Below are 21,258 nucleotides of genomic sequence, written 5' to 3'. Positions count from 1 at the left end.
TGTATGAATTACTCAAACTCTGTTTTAGAGTTTGATGTAACACACAAAAACTGAGCTTAGGGCATGACAGGGTAGTTGGAGAACCAAAGCCCCAACGCCCAGACCCAACACAAACATTTCATGACATATTAGTTTTAACATTCGAGCTAACATAGTGTTACCTATGTTGCTCACTGTATGCTTGGGTAAAAAATTTGAGTTAAGGAAGGGATTTCATGTTTTTTTTTTGTGTGTGTTATGGCTGGTGGATATCATTGTAGGTAATCCACTTGCCTTATTGAAGATTAACTCAATCCACATGCCAAAATTTTGTCACACTACCTATAAATTTCATCATGTCCTAGTGAGTTTAGTAAGACCATAGGACTTTGGTCCATAATCCTTATGTTTGTTCAAGTTGTAATCATGTGTATATAAAATACATGAAGAGAGAGTAACACAGAGCTTGAATAAACACTTAAAAACCCAACAATTGTTTATTAAAAACACCAGCATTACAAAAACTGAACGAGTGAAAGCCCCAAACCTGGTTGAAAAAGCTAAATTTTATTAACTTAAAAATGAAAATGAGACTTTGACACATGGAAAAATAAATCGCATCAGTACCATAACAGCAAATGAGGGCTTGAAAAATCAAGGAAGGATGAGATCTGTGAACTGTTGAAAATACAAGAAGGCTGATTATCTGGTCAACAGAAGGATACAGTAAACTTAATAGTCAGAGTACACAACGGGAGACATTGTCAACTGTTCCCAATTTTTTTTTTTTATTAAACTTGAATTTAGGCAACAAAAAGGTTATTTTTCAACTCTGAATAAATTATCTCCACTTTGAAAAGTTTTGGAAATCAAACACTACTATTCACATGCCATTATTAAAGGTCAGTGCAATACATGAAGCAATTTTTCTAAACCACCCTCTCCCTTTTAGAAATGATTTTGTAAATTATCCCAGTCGATTCCACCATTGTAATAGTCATATTTTGATTAAAATAAGTGTTTATAAGAGCAGATTTCTGAAGATTTCCTAAGATTCCTGGGATGTACATCCATTCATCAAACATCGGTGGAATGTCATAGTAGTCAAACATTGTATCTAGATAACAGAGTCTAAGAGTTGATTACTGCATACAAGCCTGTGGTTTCTTTTGAAAAATGTTGCAGAATTCAATTGAATTTGAAGGAGGGGAGTTACTGGAGTTTGTTTTTCATCCATCCAGTCATATATGTTTGAGCCCATAATATAATGCCAAACATCAAAAGATGACCAGGAAATTAATGAAAATGGGAAATTTGACCAAAGTAGTGAAAAAAGTTGGGAGGAACAGGATCAGGAAGAGGAAAACCGGGGATTCTGGGCAGAAAGAAGAGGAAACACTGACTGGAGTCTAGGGACTGGCTAGGCATAAGATAAAACTAGATCATCATATTCTTAATGTTAACCTCTTCGGTACGATAACGCCTACGTAGGCGTCATGAGGCACGAGTAGGTACACAAGGATGCTGGCATCAGCATCTTGATCATATATATTTTTTTGTAGCTGTGGAATCAAAGAAGGTTGTAGAAGAGAAAAAGCAAGCTTTCACAGATTGGTTACAAAATAAGATGAGGGAATCATATGAGAGGTACAAAGAAAAGGGAAGTTAAGCATAAGATAAAGGAGGCAAAGAGGAGAGCAGATGTGTAATGGGGTAAGAGTATGACAGAAAATTTTAAACGTAATAAAAAGATTTTTTGGAAAGAAATTAAGAGAGAAAGAGGAGGCAAATCAAGCAGAAGAAAAGGTAAAAGGTGCAGATGGAGAGATGATAATGGAAGAGAAGGCAGTAAGAGGAAGATTGGCAGAGTATTTTAGGAAGCTGCTAAATGTGAAGGAAGATAGGGAGGGAAAGGTAGTTGCAGTGGGAAGCGCTAAGAAAATGACCATGATGAGTGAGGAAAATGGCGGAGAAATAAGGAAGGATGAAGTGAAGGCAATTGTTAAGATGATGAGAGCAGATAAGGCACCTGGTCTGAATGGATGGATGTCATGCAGAATGTCTGAAAAAAGGAGGTATAGTGATGGTGGACTGGCTGGTGAGGTTACCTAATGTTTGTTTAAGAGAGGGTGGAGTGCCAGAGGACTGGAGGAGTGCCTGTATAGTTCCACTTTACAAGGGAAATGGGGACAAGTGTAAGTGTGGTAGTTTCAGAGGGATTAGCTTGTTAAGTGTAGTTGGAAAGGCTTATGGGAGGGTCTTGATTGAGAGGATTAGGAGAGGAACAGAGGGAGTAATTGGTGAGGAACAGTGTGGGTTTAGGACAGGTGGAGGTTGTGTAGATCAAATTTTTGTGGTAAGACAGATATGTGAGAAAGCTATAGGAAAAAGTAAGGATGTTTTTTTGGGCTTTTATGGGTTTGGAAACGGCTTATGATAGGGTAGACAGGAAGGCACTGTGGGAGGTATTGCAGATATACAGGATAGGAGGAAAGCTTTTAGGAGCTGGCAAGAGTTTTTATGAGAGTAGTAGTGTGTGTGTCAGGATTAGAAATGAAGAGAGTGAGTGGTTTGAGGTAAATGTGGGACTTCATCAGGGATGTGTTATGTCACCCTGGCTGTTCAACTTATACATGGATGGGGTGGTGTGAGAGGTAAATGAAAGGGCGGTGGGTCAGGGATTGGAGATGGTTAAAAAAAATGGAGAAAAGTGGGAAATAAGACAGCTGTTGTTTGTGGACGACATTGTGCTTGTAGCAGGATCAGAGGAGGGATTGAGGAAGTTGGTGACACAGTTTGGGAAAATGTGTGAAAGAAGGAAGTTGAAGATAAATGTGGGTAAAAGTAAGGTGATGAGATGTACGAGGGGTGAACGTGGCAGCAGACTGGAAGTGAGTATTAAGGGAGAGAGACTGGAGGAAATGGATAGTTTTAGATACTTGGGTGCAAATATGGCCTGAAAGGGAGGAGTGGAGGTGGAGGTAGAATGTAGATTGAGAGAACCAAGTAAATGCCTTGGTGTAAGAGGCAATTGTATGAAGTAGTGATTGTGCCAACAGCACTGTATGAGGCAGAAACATGGAACATGAGAGAGGAAGAGAGAAGGAGTTTGAATGTGTTTAAGATAGGGTGTCTGAGAAGTATGATAGGGGTTACTAGACTAAATAGAGTGAGAAATGAGGAGGTGAGGAGAACAGGGGTGGAAAGGGAGTTGAGAGATAGGGTGGATGAAAGAGTATTGGGATGGTTTGGACACATGGAAAGAACAAGTGAAGAAAGATTAGTAAAAGAGGTGTGGAAAGCAGATATGGAAGGAGTGAACAAGAGGGGCCACCTAGGATGAGATGAATGGAGTAAAAGGAGCATTGGGGAAGAGGGGAATGTCTGTTGAGGAAGGACAGGAGAGGACAGAAGACAGGGGTGAATGGAGAATGGTTGTGTATGGATGATGTGAGCCATGAGGTGGAATGGGTGGGGGATGGGGGAGGGGGGGGAGGGAGTATGTGTGAGAAAAATTTGATGCAGCCCAAAGGGATTTCTCCTCGTATTCTCCTTTTCTATATGAGGGGACGGAGAGGGGGGTTGCTGATTTAATGAAGCAGCCTTGCTGTGCATGTGCTGTGTCTTACAACGCTGCTTCTGACCCAGGGCAGTGGACAAGATGCAGGGATGATCCGTCATCCAGGAGGTGCTAAGATAAGAGGGAGGGAAGAGGGTGGAGGGGAGTGGAGTGTGACAGGGATGGAATGGGGAGTGGTTTTTATGTCTTTTGTTTTTTTGGCTACCTCCCTTATGAGGGAAAAAAAGCCTTTGGTATATGTATGTTGTAGCTGTTCATAAGTTACCCCCAGATTCTGTGAACTGATTTGATCATGTTTTCTGTGTTTATTATTACTAAGAGTGAAAGAGAATGAGTAATAAATCTGACACAGAAGGAAATAAGGAACCAAATAAAAAACCTTGATGTCAGAAAATCACATGGGCAGGATGGAATTGCACATTGAATATTAAAAGAATGTATAGATGAACTGATGGGCAAAATACACAAGATAATTGATTTTTCACTCTAAGAAGGAAAAGTACCACAAGATTGGAAAAATGCAAATATTGTACCAGTATAAAAGGAGGGGACAAACAAAATCCAACTAACTATAGACTGGTCTCCCTTACTAGCACAATAGCAAAAAGTATGTGAAAAGATATCAAAAGTAAATGGATTAAACATTTGGAAATCTAAAACAATTTGGATTTAAATGTGAAAAATCATGTGCCACAAACTTGATTTGATTTTACTCAAGGCTAATAGAAATAATGCAAGAATGGGACAAATGAGCAGCTTGTGCCTTCTTAGATCTACAAAAAGCATTTGATAAAGTACCACACAATAAGCTAAGAAAAATTGAAATAACAGGTGCAGTACAAGGAAAGTAATTGGAATGGATGGAAGATTTCTTGAATGGGAGAAAAATGAGGGTAGTACTTAGAGACATGAACTCAACCTGGGAAGTAATGATAAGTGGAGTCCCACAAGGTTCTGTATTGGCTCCAATAATGTTTACCATATATATAAATGACATGGATGAAGGTGTGGAATGTTATTTAAACTTCTTTGCAGATGATGCAAAACAAAGAGAGTAAGTACAGAGGAAGATTGTAAAGACCTAGATAAAGTCTGGGAATGGAGTCAAAAGTGTGAAGTGACCTTCAACATCAAGAAATGTTGTATAATGGAATTTGGAAAAAGTAAAAATAGAATATCGGGAGAATATAAAATTGGTACAAAGGAAGTTAAAAAGCGAACTCGAAAAGGGACCTAAGAGTAATTATCAGCAATAACATGGCACCAAACATATCAACAAAATAGTTGGAGAAACCTTCAATTTACTAGGATCAATGAAAGTGGTCTTGGACTACTTGGATGAAGAAATGATAAAGAAAATATTAGTTACATTGATAACACCAAGATTGGAGTATGCTGCAACACTATGGACACCCAGAACTAAAAAGAATATAGAATTAGAAAGAATCCAAAGAGCAACAACAAAGATGTTACCAACACTCTCCAAACTGACATATGAACAGAGATTGTCCAAATTTGAACTACCAACCCTGGAACAAAGATGAGAAAGAGGAGAACTAGTGACCATCTACAGAATTATGAAAGGGATGGAAGTCCTCGACAGAGAAGCTTTACTTAAGTGGGACAAAAGAAAAACAAGAGGACATGAAAAGAAACTTAAAAAGGATAGTTATAGAAGATATCTGAAAAAGAATAGTTTCCCACACAGAGTTGTGGATATCTGGAATAAACTAGATGAGGAAACAGTGAGTGCAAAAACTATACAAGAATTTAAGAACAAACTTAATACTGAAAGATACAAAGACAGATCACTATGAGCATAGCTTTCTTCCTGTAAAATACAACTAGGTCAACAAACACAGCCAAAAAAGAAAAAAAAATAATAATAAAAAATAAATGAATAAATAAATAAATTTCAACTCTTTGTGTACTGGTTTGTGTTGGCATCTATGGTCCATGTAGCATGTCTTCCACTTGATGGTTGTGTGTGAGTAACCTAAGAATTCGTGCTTGTTAGACATGTGTATGAGCCTGAGTTGGTTTTTATGTCTCCAGCTAGAAGGAGGTGTAGGATGGCAGGTGTTGGAATAATGACTTCTTTATGTGAAAAAAGTAAAAGAAAAGGAGATGAATTTATAGGAAGTTGTCAGGGCCCAACCTAAAAATTAGGAACCAACACCTCATGGCTGTACCTCTTTGTGGAGGTGGAGTAATATGATGCCTCTGTGGCCAGGAGGCATCTGAATATCATTTTGGTTGGTGAAGCTGCCAGTTGATGGCACAAAATGATACACAAGTTAATTATGTTTTAGTAACTTAATTTTAACAAATGATATGCTATCAATTACTTCAGATGAATTTAGGTTGCAACTCATGCTACTGAAGTGGATATTGACTGAGAGATGGGTGTGGAAAAAGTACAACACATGAACAGGGTCATGAAAAACCAGTCATACACCAAGAGATGAAATCAGAGATGAATTTTGGGTTAAACATTAAAGTCAGAGCAAAAGGCAAGATATACTAAAAATTGAATCAATACACTAAGGCAAACATGGTTTGAGGGCAGGCAGAAATGAAGGGGCAAACTTGGGTGACTTAACATAAGAGATTGAGAGGGTAGTCATTTTGGGTCTCCAGGACAGGGGTGAGCAAGCAAGATATATCATGAACAGGTCAGCAAGCAAGACTACAGGGATAGCATGGTAGGGCAAGAAAGAAATTGTGAAGGCGTTACCTGAGATGACCGGTCCATGTACGAGTGCTAGAAGGGAGAGATGGGTGATAGTGTAGAATGTTAAGTCACCCTCCTTATCCTATCTGAGCTACAATTCACACAGCACCTTTAGTACTGTATAATTTGTATTGTTGTATCACCTATTTTAATCTCAGATTTGTATTCCTAGCATTTTTTAATATAAAATGAAAATAATCAGAGTAGCTGTCATATGAAGACTATTTGTTCCTGAAGATTAATAGTCTGGCTACCTATATATATACACAAGTCTGCTGTGTGTATGTATACAGAGCCCTTACATGTCTAAGTGCTCCCAAAGGCAAAGTTCTCAGTGATGCCCATGCTCCATCACCACTTCCCACCTACACCACAACTATTGGCTTGTGAAATAATTAGACAGATTTTAAAATTTGTCTTTAACCACTTTGGTACAATGAAGCCTATGTATGCATCATGAGGCACAAGTGGGTACAGGACAATGCCAGTGTCAGCGTTTTGATTATATATCTTTTTGTAGTTGTACATGAGTTACCCCCAGATTCTGTGAACTGGTTTGATCATGTTTTCTGTGCTTATTATTACTCAAAGTAAAAGAGAATGAGTAATAAAGCAGTGACTTCATATTTTATAATGCAAGTAACATGATGAATCATACATATGGCAGCCAACGCTGCATGTGAGAATTTGAATCATACTGAAAAGGTTAATTTCCCTATTGCAGCGAGGAAATGGGAAAATATTTCATATCTTCTTGATTCTAATACAAAAATAATCAATTACTGTATGGTAAAATATTCAGGGCTTATCTGACCTCTTTTCTATTATCATTATAATGTCACACCTATGGGCAGCAAGTCCAGGCTAGAATTACTGCCCCCCCTAAAAGTGCCACTCTCAGGCATATGACCCCCACCCATCCCCCATATGAGGGTCCTGTACATAATATGTATGTATTTACCTAAGTGTAATTGCATCTAAGTAAATACATGAAAACATGTATATATGTAGGAATGTTGGGAGCTGGATATAAAGATAGATTTGGAAGGCAGATGACAGTCACTATCATCCTACAGTACAAGACCATACTAGGTTGTGGCTCTTTTGAATGCTCTATGATATTGGTAGGGTGGTGGCCTAGCATTCTAATAAATCCCAGATCAATGTTTGCAACAGCTGGGTTTAATCATTTGAAAGACTCCACTATAACAAATCATTTGTTCCAAGATAGTTACAATGGCAAAGCAAATAAAAACCTTGGTCATATGCTACTATATCTCATGTTTAGCATGATAGATATATTTGGATGGAAGCTGGCAGTCATGATCATTCTACAGCATAAGACCTTACTGAGCACTCTGTGGTCTTATTGGTAATGTGGTGCCCTAACATTTTGATGGACCCCAGCTCGAGGCTTGTGACAGCTGGGTTTGATTATTCAAAAGACTTCACTTTAATGAGTGATTTCTTCCAAGATATATATATATATATATATATATATATATATATATATATATATATATATATATATATATATATATATATTTATATATATATATATATATATATATATATATCTAGGAAGAAATCACTCATTAAAGTGGAGTCTTTTAAATACTCATATATATATATATATATATATATATATATATATATATATATATATATATATATATATATATATATATATATATATATACACACACACATACATATCAATGGCTTTTTCCCTTTACAAGGAGAGTAGCCCCCCCCCCAAAAAAAAAGCATAAAATCCACTCCCAACAATTCCATCCCCACATACTCTACTCCCGTTCATCCCCCTTCCTCCCTCTTATCTTGGCTTCTTCTGGATGACGGGTCATCCTTGCATCTCGCCCACTGTCCTGGGTCAGAAGCAATGTAGCAAGACAGCACATCCACAGCAAGGCCGCTTCATTTAATCGGTGAACTCCCTCTGTCTCCTTGTGCAGAAAAGAAAAGATGGGGAGAAATCCCTTTGGGCTGCATCAAAATATCATTCACACAAACCCTCTCACCCCTCCCATCCCCCACCCATTCCCTTCTATGCATCACAGCATCATCCATACCCAACTATCCTCCACTCACCCCTGCCTTCTGTCTTCTCCTGTTCTTCCTCAACAGACATTTCCCTCTTTCCTAATGCCCCTTTTGCCCCATCCATTTCATGCTTGGTTGCCCCCTCATGTTTACTCCTCCAACTCTGCCTTCCATACATTTTTTAATAATCTTTCTTCACTAATTTTTTCCATGTGTCCAAACCATCCCAATGCTCTTTCATCAACACTATCTTCCAACTCCTTTTCCACCCCAGCTCTCCTCCTTACCTCCTCATTTCTCACTTTATCCAGCCTAGTAACCCCTACCATACTTATCAGGCATTTCATCTCAAACAAATTTAAACTCTTCCTCTTTATGTTCCATGTTTCTGCCCCCATACAGTGTTGTCGGCACAATCACTCCTTCATACAATCTCTTCTTATCATCCATTCCCAAATGCCTATTTCTCATTACACTTTTTATTCCCCCAAGGCATTTACTTGCTTCTCTTAATCTACATTCTACCTCCACCTCCATTCCTCCCTTTCCTGCCATATTCACACCTAAGTATCTAAAGCTATCCATTTCCTCCAGTCTCTCTCCCTTAATACTCACTTCTTGCGGCCACATTCTCTTCATGTACACCTCGTCACCTTATTTTTGCCCATATATATATATATATATATATATATATATATATATAGATATATATCTATATTTGTGTATATATATATATATATTTATTTTTGTGTATATATATATATATATATATATATATATATATGTGTGTGTATATATATATATATATATATATATATATATATATATTATGGGAAAGGTGGAGGGGGAAACACGGGTCTTTATCTGATTATCGAGTTTATTCCTGACCGGTTTCGCTTACAATAGCTTCTTCAGAGGAGTGTTGTATTGTAAGCGAAAACGGTCAGGAATAAACTCGATAATCAGATAAAGACCCGTGTTTCCCCCTCCACCTTTCCCATAATTTGTCCCAATGTCTCTACATAATATATATATATATATATATATTTATATATATATACATACATATATAATTATATATACATATATAGATACATATATATATGAATATATATGTATATACATATATATATATATACATATATATATATATATATATATATATATATATATATATCATTGAATAAAATGGCAAGCTTGTTGTGACACAGCTTTTTGTCAATTTTCTCTCTCTTTCGTAAGGCGACTTTGCCTTCCATAGGCAGGAGTCAGAGTAATTCGCCGTATGCCATGAGATAGAAATAGGCATAGTCAAAAGCCAAAACACGTTTTCACACCTGGTGCTTCTTCAGTGGGAACTGAAGTAATGGAGATTCCATGAAGATCAGCAACGTTTATACCTGGAAGGTGGATGGTGATTGGCTGGATTGCTGCCAGTTAGGTATGGTCTGTTCTCCCATGGGCTGAAAGGTGCGTGACGTCATCAGTTTGCGCCCCAGCACCGTAATGGGCAGACCTCCTAATGCTGGTAATGCTTGCAGGTCATGGGCATGTATATTAAGATTTGGGGAAAGATCTTTTATGTAAAGGGCCTCCAGGATAGGTAATCTTCTAGGGTATTGGTGTGTGGCTAAAATTTCTGTGTTGTTGACCAGGGTTTCCCTTCATAAGATGGTGTGGCGAGTATCTTTGGAGTGATTCTTAGGTGCACCTGATGTCAGACACCAAAATTATTTTTACCATATATTACCAAAATAAGAAGACATCAAGCCTACTCATCAAGAACAAGCCCATCATTGATAAACTTCAGAGATCTCATGCCATATATAGGTATACGTGTAACCTTGGGGACTGTGCAACCCAACCTTCTTTCTATATTGGAATGACCACCATGAAGCTGTCGCGTAGACTGTCATACCATCTGACATCAGGTGCAACTAAGAATCACTCCAAAGATACACCACACCATCTTACGAAGGGAAACCCTGGTCAATGAAAATACCATATACCGTATTTTCCGGCTTAAAATGCGCATCGGGTTATAATGCGCACCCATGCACTTCGTAATCTCAGTACACAGATAGCGCGCACCGACGTATAACACGCATGCCAGGAAAAGTCACTGGTGGCTAAAGCTCGTGAACTGCATGTATGCGACTCCTGCTTGCGTTGGTTCATTGTTTTGTGGGAAATTTGAGCCATGAAAAGTTTATTGAATACAAAATGTACATGAAAAATTTCAGATTTTTACAGAAAAATTGTAATTTACTATCCTGAAAGAATAATTCATCTTACAAGTTTTTATCACCGTGTACAAGTTTTTATCGCCGTGTACAAGTTTTTATCGCCATGCAGCAAGAAACTATGTTTCGGTTCATAAGTGTCTTTACTGAAGTGACGTTTAGTTTAACAAACTCTCGCAAGAGGGTGTTTAGTGTAGGCTAGATTGGCAATAGAACTGTTAATCTCGGCCCTGATCTAGCATATTCCGGGTGAGCTAAAACGGCCAACGTTCATGATGTTGGTACCAGTGCTATTTTACGGATCCCAAATATTTGCATAGACTACGATAATTAATGTTAGTAAAAATAAACCAATGAAATAACGGCAATTAATTACTCAGTATCATGTGAACGAGGTTACATGAAGTATTTTTCATTGGCTAGAGCCACCGCTGGGAAATCTGTTGATTTGTCACTAAATTAAGTGTCATTTTAGGCATCAATCAGGACACAACTAAGAAAAAGTCGGAACTACATGTACCGGTATATGACTCATGTTGTGCGTTGGTCCCTTATTACTTTGTAGCTTAAATAGTTTGTAGGAAATATGATCTAAAAAAAGTTTATTGAAAGTAAAATATACAGAAAAATTTCGGGATTTTTACAGAAAATGTTCATTTTATATCTTGAGGAAATAATTCGTCTTTACCATTTTTTATTTAATACTGAAACAAACTACAGACTGTTTCGTTTTAGCTATGAACCTGCAATGACAGTGGTGAAATAGGACAGTCTCTCATCGAGGTGACGTTTAGTTAATATAACTCCTGAAAGAGGGTGTTGTAGTCAGGTGTTTGACACGAGTTTATGAACGGCCGCAACGGAATTTGTACCATACCTAAAGTGAAGCAACAAAGCCAACAAAAATTCAAACTAGGATGCTGTGAACATGGGCAAATATCATGAATATTGATCATGTTTCATGGTGTTTAGGCCTATTTAAACATGAAAAATAAGAATCGATAGATACCTACCTATACCAAATATTTATATAGCCCATGCTGGCGTATTCTTTCATGTCACCATGGCTGTTCTTCTTGTTCTCACGGAACGTCACGGAGAAATGTGCCGTCCCGACTTTGTGACGGCCAACATCGTCACGTTGTTGTGAAAAAAATTACACACACAGCCGCAGAATTTTTACCGTAGGCCGTAGATAATGCGCACCACCGGATAACGCGCACCCCCCATTTTTAGGCCCTTCCAACAGAAAAAAGTCGTGCACTATACGCCGGAAAATACGGTACAGAAGTAATGAAGAACCATCGAGACTATACTTAATATTTACAACAGAACCTGAAATTGTGGATAAATTTGAACACAAGACATCATTTGGAAAGAGTGACCACATACTAATAGAGGCTGGACTAAAGGAAGAAATATATATGGACAGAAATGAAAAGTACAGAAAAGGAAGATTGATGTACAACAAAACGGACTTTGGAAAACTTAAGAAATTCTTTAAATGTGCAAATTGGGAAAAATTCTACAATAAAGAGACAAAAGTGGAAGAGAAATAGATGATCTTGATGGAAATCTATAACAAAGGAGTGAATAGGTATGTACCAAGACAGAAACAAGAGGTGCATGTTAAACGTTGGTTCAACAGAAGATGCAATGAGGCAAAAGATAGAAGAGACAAAGCTTGGAAAAGATGGAGAAAAGATAAAAAAAAAAGGAAAATGGCAAATATATATCAACTATAGAAATGAATATGTAAAAGTGCCCAGAGAGGAAAAAGAAGCTATGAAAAAGACATCATGGAAAAATGTAAAGATCAACCCAAACTATTCTATTTATAAATGAATAGTAAACTTAAGATAAACAGGAAATGGTGAAACTACACCAAAGAGATACAGAATACACAGAAGATCTAGAAATGGCCAATGTCATGAACAATCACTTCAAGTCTGTTTTCACTAGAGAAAAAGTACAGCATTGGGATGAAGGAAGTGAAGTGTGATCTCCTCCCATGAGGGACATAATAATAACACAAAAGAATGCAAGAAAAACTAATGGACAACATATACAACATAATAAGTTGCTCAAAGAAGGAAAGATACCAAAGGACTGGAAAAATGCCAACATTGTACCAATACATAAAGGAGGGAATAAGGAAGAACCAACTAATCACAGACTGGTCTCCCTAACAAGTACTGTAGCCAAAATATGTGAGAAAATTATCAAGAATAGATGGGTAAAACACCTAGAAGAAAACAATATAATAAATCTGAGACAATTTGAATTCAGACAGGGAAGATCATGTACCACAAATTTAATCTGTTTCTACTCAAGACTAATAGATATGATACAAGAAAGGGATGGATGGGCTGATTGTGCTTTCCTAGACTTACAAAAAGCCTTCGACAAAGTACCACATGAAAAATTATTAAAAAAGATTGGAAAACACAGGAGGGATACAAGGCACCCTACTAAACTGGATGGAGGATTTCCTGCATGGTAGAAAAATGAGAGTAGTGCTCAGAGAAAAGTGTTCAGGTTGGGAGGAAGTGATTAGTGGAGTTCTGCAGGGATCTGTATTGGTTTAAATAATGTTTGCTATACTTATGTGAATGACATGGATGAAGATGCTGAATGTTACATGAGCTTGTTTGCAGACAATGCTAAATTGTTGAGAAAAATGAAAACCGAAACAGACTGTGAATCACTACAGAGAGACCTAAACAAGGTTTGCAAATGGAGTCAGAAGTGGGAAGGTTTCTGGGGTTGATACCCACCTCAGACCTCAACCTAGTCTGGAACCGTTCATACTTTAATGAAGGAGACAGTGTCCATGGTATGTCACTGTAATGAAGATACCCAGAGGAGGCTAATGTATCACACAGTGATGTCCAAGTCACCTCAGGTCTGAGGTGAGCAGCAGTCAAGGCCATTACTCAGAATAGATGCCCTTCCTTACCTCTGCCCTGTGGCCAGGATTTGAACAACATTGAAATTTCCATGCAATTACCAGATGCGCACTCTATCAACCTAGCTACAGCAGGCCCCCACTGGTTATTTCTTTCCTTCATTCTCCTATCTTTTTAGTTTTTACCAAGTGGTTTATCTACATGTGTCAAGGCACTCATACACGTGGTCATTTTTGTCCCATGTTATTTTATTTTATTATCTATTTATCTATTTATTCATGGTATTTTAATTTTGTTTTTGTTTTATTCTGTTATGGGTGATAAGCTGTAAAAGGAACAGTCTGATTGGAGTGGTGTGTCACATATGTTTTTATTTACATTCTTAATTTTTAGTTTCTTTCTGTTATTTCCATTCTTATTTGGGTTTATATATTTTTGTAAACAGGCGTCCAACCACATGATGGGTGTATTTTCTGGAAGGCTGGTGTAATGGCCAATTTGGGTTATCCCCTTGTAGCGTATGTGCCCTATTTACAGATTTCATTTGCCTATACTGTATTCATGAGGATGAACCCCAGATAGGATTCAAAATGTAGGAATAAACTTCTAATGATTAATCCAATGTTTGTATTCTTTCCAGCAATGAATCCTAGACTCTAGCTCTTCATGAATATATATACATTCATAAATAGTGTGCCATAAGAAATATCAAGACAAGGAGCAACACAAAATGTGCAATCTGTAAACAAATATTTGATTCATAATAAGCCAAAACACCTGTTGGTATATTTGCCACTTTAATCTATCATAGTTCATTGTTGTTTGTATGGGTTATCATAATATGCGAAGGCACAAATTTAAGAAAAGCCAAAGAAATTGAGTAATGTTAGATGATAATAAAACATGATATCTAGAATTGTAAGGCTACTTACTTGCGTAACTTTGTCCCGGGAAGCATGCTGCAAGGAAGGGGGAATCTGTGGAAGTTGCCGCTTCTTTGGAGAACCTGTAGGCGTCGCTGTGGCACTCCGGGAAGGCACACGCCCTGACCCACCATAACTGGGCCTGCAAATTAAGGGTAAGCAAGGTGTCTCAGTCAAAAATGGGACTTAGGAACATAACTCTATTTAACAAGATGATTAATTCCTTCAAGGTAAGTACAACCAGTTGATGGACCAGCCTCAGATATCTTTTATAAATTTTGTTATAGCTAGCAACAAAATTTTCACCTGAGGGATGTACCCCAAGAGATGCTTTTTTACTGAAGACAATAATTTAACTTTAACTAGAATAAAATCAAACTAATAATCTTTAATGGATTGTTGGGAAAGCATATAGATGACCCCATTGGCCAAAGCCTAAAAATATTTATTCATCATGCCTGTATTCACACATATTAGTAAAAAAAAACACACACACACATCACAAGTTTATAGGAATAAATTGAAAAAAACCATGCCTGATGGATGTGAAGAAAATGGTTATCTGTATTGATGCATAGAACTCCTGGAATAGCATACAGAATCAAAGAATCCAGTTTGGAACCACACAAAAATCTTAAACCTGGTATCACAACTGGATGGTAAGAGACAGGACACAACAAGTGTAGGTCCTTTCCTGTGTACTACAATTAGGTAAATACACACACACACACGTATTATCTTTACCATAAGGTGGTGTAGAGCCTACAGCTGGAGGAACGTTGCTTTGACTGAAACCATCATATTTACCCTATGTGCTTGGACTGTTGGGGCAGGCAACAGTCGCTGCTGAGAACTGGAGAGGAGTGTGGGGTTCTATCACACAACTACGTAAATATTAGACCAGCATGCTTCTGATTATGCCACTAGCTCTCATTTTTATTATGGCAATGATAATGCTAATAATAATATAATAATAATGATAGTGATAGTAATACTAAAATAAAGATAATCATAACAATTATATTCATAAGAATAACAATGATAATAGCAATAATAATAATTGTTGCTTTGGGGAAGAATATGGGTACCAGTAGAAACAGCAAAGGAAATAGAATTCAAGCTTGAGATAATAGGCACAGACTGACTGCCATCCCCTCCTCAAGATCATCACAACTCATACTCATACTCTTTCTCTTACACACACAGTACATATATACATGTGTATATATATATATATATATATATGTATATATGAATTTACCTAGTTTTATTATACAGGGAGTTATGCTCATAGTAACCCATCTTTGTATCTCACAACATCTAGTTTGTTTTTAAATTCTTGTATGGTGTTTGCACACACTATGTACAGTATTTACCTCGTTATATTTTACGGGAAGTGGAGCTATGCTCGTGGTGTCCAGTCTTCATACCTCATTTTATCTAGACTGTTTTTAAAATCATGTATTGTTTTTGCACACACCACATTTTCATCTAACTTGTTCCAAACGTCTATTATCCTGTGGGGCAAGCTGTTCTTTTTCAGGTCTCTTCTCTAAATGTCTTTCTTGATTTTCTTTCCAAGTCCTCTTGTATCTCTACTATTTCATTTTATTAGATCCTCTCTATCAATAGTTTCTATGCCTATCATGATTCTATAAATAGTTATTAAGTATCCTCTCTCTATTCTTTGCTCTAATGTCTGTAGCTCAAGTTTTGCTAGTCTCTCCTCATATGATAGTTCTGAGAGTGTTGGTGCCAATTTCGTAATTGCTTGTATTCTTTCAAGTTTTGTTATACATTTTTTTGTACTTGGTGACCATATCGTCGCTGCATACTCCAATCTTGGTCTTATCAAAGTGACTAGTATTTTCTTCACCATTTCTTCGTCCAGGTATGTAAATGCCACTTGGATTGTTCTTATTGAATAATAAGTTTCTCCAAAAATCTTGTTTATATGTTTCTCAGGGGACATATTATTCATAATAATGACTCCCAGGTCCTTCTCATTTTCTACTTTTTTATTTATTTCTCTCCCAATTTATATCCCACTATTTTTTTTTTTTTGCTTCTTCCAAATTCCATTATACTACACTTCTTACTATTGAATTCCATCTCCCACTTCCTACTCCATTCCATACTTTATTGAGATCACTGCAGTGACTCACAATCTTCTACAGATTTCACTTTTTTCAACAATTTTGCATCGTCCGCAAAGAAGCTCATATAACTTTCAATTCTTTTATCCATATCATTAATATATATAGCAAACATTATTGGGGCCAGAACTGTTCCTTGTGGAACTCCACTAATCACTTCATCCCAATTAGAATGTTTGTCTCTTATCACCACTCTCATTTTTCTTTCATGCAAGAAGTTTTCCATCCACTTCAGCAGTTTGCCCTGTATTCCTCCTGCAGTTTCTAATTTCTTTAGCAATTTCTTATGTGGCACCTTATCAAAAGCTTTTTTCAGGTCTAGAAATGCACAATCAACCCATCCATCTCTTTCATTTATTACATCTTTTAGCCTTGAATGGAAACACATTAAGTTTGTGACGCATGATTGTCCTTGTCTAAATCCAAACTGCCTTGAATTTAGTACGTTGTTTTTTTCCAAATGCCTTACCCATCTACTTTTGATCATTCTTTCACAAATTCTAGCTATTATACTTGTAAGAGAGACTGGTCTATAGTTAGTAGGATCTTCCTAGTTTCCCCCTTTATATATTGGTACTATATTTGCTCTTTAGCAATCTTCTGGAACTTTTCCTTCTTTCAATGAACTGCTTATTAGACTATGTATTTTGTCTGTTAGTTCATTCCTGCATTCTCTCAAAATCCAGTTTGCCATTTCATCTGGTCCATGCCATTTTCTGACATCGAGATTACTCAAGTGATTCATTATTTCATTCCTTGTTACTTCTATCTTTTTCATAGGGGGGACTTTCCCCTCAACATCTCTAAGTTGTATGTTCTCCCTTGCAAACACAGATTTAAAATGCTTGTTCATAATTTCTGCCATTTCTATTTCCTCTGTGTATTCAACTCCTTGTCATAGTTCCACTAATTCTTGTTTGTTTTTCAGTTAGTTGTTTATGAATCTATAAAATAGATTTGGTTGATCTTTACATTTTTCTATGACATCTTTTTCGTATTTTCTCTTTTCTTCTCTGCACACTTGTACATATTGATTTCTATAACTAGTGTATATTTTCCATTTTTCAGGTCTTTTGTCTTTCTTCCATTTTATCCAAGCTTTATCCCTTTTGTCTTTTAACTCCCTACATCTTTTGTTGTACCAACACTTTACATATCCTTTTTCTTGTTTTTGTCTTGGAACATATTTTTCCACTCCTTTATAAATTTTTTTTCAAAATATTCCATTTCTCTTCTACTGTTGTTTTCTCCTTGTGTATTCTTTCCTAATCTACTTTTTGAAAGAATTCTCTTATCTTATCAAAATTTCTTTTTTCATACATCAATCTTCCCTTTCTATATTGTTCATTTTTTCCATATATTTTTCCTCATTTAGTTCCAACTCAACCAATATGCGGTCACTTTTACTTATTGGTGTCTTATATTCAATCTTGTTCACTATTTCGGGTTCTGATGTGATCATCAGGTCCAGTCTTGATGGTTCTTCCTCATTTCTATACCTAGTATTCTCTTGTATTCATTGCCTCATTGTATGTTCTATAATCATATCAAGTAGTACATTTTCCCATAGGTCGTATCCACCTTTCACTGTCATCCCTTCCCAGCAGATTTCTTTACAATTAAATTCACCCATTATAACTATTCTTCCTCCATCTTGTTCACTATTTCGGGTTCTGATGTGATCATCAGGTCCAGCCTCGATGGTTCTTCCTCATTTCTATACCTAGTATTCTCTTGTATCCATTGCCTCATTGTATGTTCTATAATCATATCAAGTAGTACATTTTCCCATAGGTCATATCCACCTTTCACTGTCATCCCTTCCCAGCAGATTTCTTTACAATTAAATTCACCCATTATAACTATTCTTCCTCCATCTTCCATGATCTTATTTAGTGTTATCCTCATCTCTTCTAACATATTTTTGTGTTCTCTCTCTTCCCACAAAGCCATTTTATAATTGATGAATCATTATAAAAAAAATAATAAAAAAATTGACGAGATAATGATGAAATAACATACCACATGGAAAATGGTGCATGAAAAATCAGTGAATTATTTTTCTATGATTTCTTGAAATATATGTTGTTAAGTTCAATTGAATTACATTTCAGATGCAATATGAAGTGTCAATTAATTGTACATGTTGTACCACACCCAGTATGGATTACCCTCATATAGAGGGTGACCCATAAAAAGTAAAAAATATTTTCAGATCCTCAAAAAACATGCCTTAACAGGGAAACTTTAAGGTGAATGCAATACTTGGCTAAATGGTTGAAGTTGATTTTGCACCCTATGTGCAAAATCAGCAAATCCAGTTATTTAGGAGTTTTATTTGCACAGGATAATCACCAGGGAAGTGAAACCATGAAAAGAATGAAAAAAATTAACATGAATGTCAACATTTTGTATCCACTCTTAAAAGACAAGAATGTACTGATTAAGTGTAAAATTGTTATATACACTACTTTTATATGAAGATCTGTCTTGTATGGTTCAGAGACATGGATCATGACAAAGAAAAAATCTATGATAGGAACCACAGAAATTAAAGTACTGTACTGAGAGTTTTTATGGGAGTCACCAGAAGAGATAGGATCAGAAATGAGAGAATAAGAAAAGATATGGAAGTGGACCTGATTGTTGTCTCAGGTGTGATTTCTCTCACCTCAAAAACTGAGTTCTAAAAAATATTTTTCCACCAATAATACAACTCGCACTGACATTCCTGTTATACATACGGCAAAACCATGCTTCCATGCATAGAAACAGACATACGAACATACTATCTATAGAATTATGAAGGGAATGGAAATCTAAGATAAGAGTGACTTATTGAAATGGGACTATGGAAAAACAAGAGGACACGAAAAGAAACTAAAAAAAGATGATTACAGAAGAGATCTGAAAAAAAAAAAAAAAATAGCTTCCCACACAGAGTGATAGATACTTGGAACAAATTAGACAAAGAAACAGTGTGTGCAAACACTATTCAAGATTTTAAGAAAAAACTTGATGCCAAGAGATACAAAGACTGGTTACCATGAGCATAGCTTCCTTCCCATATACAACTAGGTAAATACAACACCCTAATGTCTTTGCACAGAACATGTCTGTCTTGATTACCACAGCATCTATGTTTATGTAACATTGTAATTATTAACATTCACACTAATATCAATAATCCATTTTGCATGTAGTTTGGGTACTATAATTTAAAATATATATATACAAATAAATTAATCTCTACAATTGCAATAGCTAGCAACTAGGATTCTCCTATCTGTGTACCCATGCTTGTATAGGCAGTCACTTTCCCAAGAGGACATGTTTAACTGACACACCAAGAATAAATCAAAGGTGGGAGAACAACAGTTTTTCAGGTTTTCAAAGAAATCCAGGAAAAATAGGTAAAGGGTTAGATGTAGATAGAGAAATTAGATATAGCAATGCATTAAGAAATCATGAAGTAAACGAATTATTGGAAGAAATCATAGATTTAAAATTGGACTACCGAGCTGTACTTAGGGAATTGATTACTTTGTGTAAGAGTAACGAGCAAATGATTAGAGAATTAAGTGACCTAAAGAGCGAAATTGATATGCTCAAAAGAGAAAACAAAAGAATGAAAAATGAGGACAAAAATAATAATGCAGAACTGAAAAAGGTCAAAGAGCAATTACAGGTAGTGACCGGAAAAGTAGAAGAATCAATCAAAGAAACAGACCTCCTTGAAATAAAATATCAATGGAAACAAGAACAGGAAAATACAAAAAATATCTTTTAGAGAAATAGTACAAAAGCAGATGGAGGAAAATACAAAAGAAACAGTTATGAAAGTAATTAAAGAAAAGGAAAATTGGGTGAGAGATACAGTTGACAAAGGTAAATGCATTGTGGTCCATGGTATCCAAGAAAAACATGTGTATAAATACCAGAGAGAAAAGGAGGAAAAGGAAATAGCTAAGGAAATTCTGAAAGAAATTCAGGACGAAGGGCAAAATTTTGACAAAGAAATTGATGAGATTCACAGGATAGGCAAATACTCAAAAGAAAAACAACATAGACCTCTGAAAATAAAACTAAGAACTCAAATGATAGCTGAGGTACTATTCAAACATATATGGATAAAAAAGGAAATGAGTGATGAGGAAAAAGACAAAGACAAAGCTCTCAGAATTGAAGCCAATGATAGAAATGAGAAAAGAACAGAGACAGAAAAAAATTAGTTTTTTTTTTTGAGTACTGGATCCCAGACTGAAAAAGTGGTACATCAGTAAAATGGAAACTTAAACCAAAAAGGAGAAGAAAACATGAAGATAAAAGTGGCATACACAAATATCAATGGTATGATCTCTGGAGTTAATGAACTAAACAACTATCTGAAAATAGAGAAACTTGACATTATGGGAACTGTGAAGACAAAACTGAAAGGTCCTCTATCAACAAGTATGGTGGGACAAGGTCTATAAAACCACTGGGTGAAAAATAGAACAGACAAACAGGGAGGTGTCATGATATTGACCAAAAAGGGTTTAAATGTGACAAAGATAAATGAAGGAATTAATGTGGAATTAATTATGATAAAAGTTGCAAATGAAAATACGAAAAGTAGAAAATTTGTAGCTGTGTATGTCCCACCAAAAATACAGGCTTGGTCTGATAGTGAT

At 36.2% G+C, this 21,258-nt stretch overlaps 1 protein-coding gene across 12 annotated transcripts in view; it reads right to left on the bottom strand.

The window, feature by feature from the left end:
• The window catches only part of Rim (Rab3 interacting molecule), a 651,951-nt gene that overhangs the window by 245,008 nt on the left and 385,685 nt on the right, over nucleotides 1-21,258 (bottom strand). For 11 of the 12 annotated variants that reach the window (XM_076188289.1, XM_076188288.1, XM_076188280.1 and 8 more), the window contains 2 exons: nucleotides 14,439-14,571; nucleotides 6,297-6,323 (listed from right to left, as the gene is read on the bottom strand). In XM_076188289.1, coding sequence (XP_076044404.1) covers nucleotides 6,297-6,323; nucleotides 14,439-14,571 — 160 coding nt within the window. The remainder of the gene's footprint in view (nucleotides 1-6,296; nucleotides 6,324-14,438; nucleotides 14,572-21,258) is intronic. The other variant, XM_076188281.1, reaches the window with a different exon arrangement.

This window comes from Oratosquilla oratoria, chromosome 7 (genome assembly GCF_046742065.1).
Source record: "Oratosquilla oratoria isolate Oo_2021 chromosome 7, ASM4674206v1, whole genome shotgun sequence".
NCBI classification, from domain to species: domain Eukaryota; kingdom Metazoa; phylum Arthropoda; class Malacostraca; order Stomatopoda; family Squillidae; genus Oratosquilla; species Oratosquilla oratoria.
The sequence above is the reverse complement of the archived record's forward strand: the minus strand, read 5'-3'. Positions and strand labels throughout refer to the sequence as shown.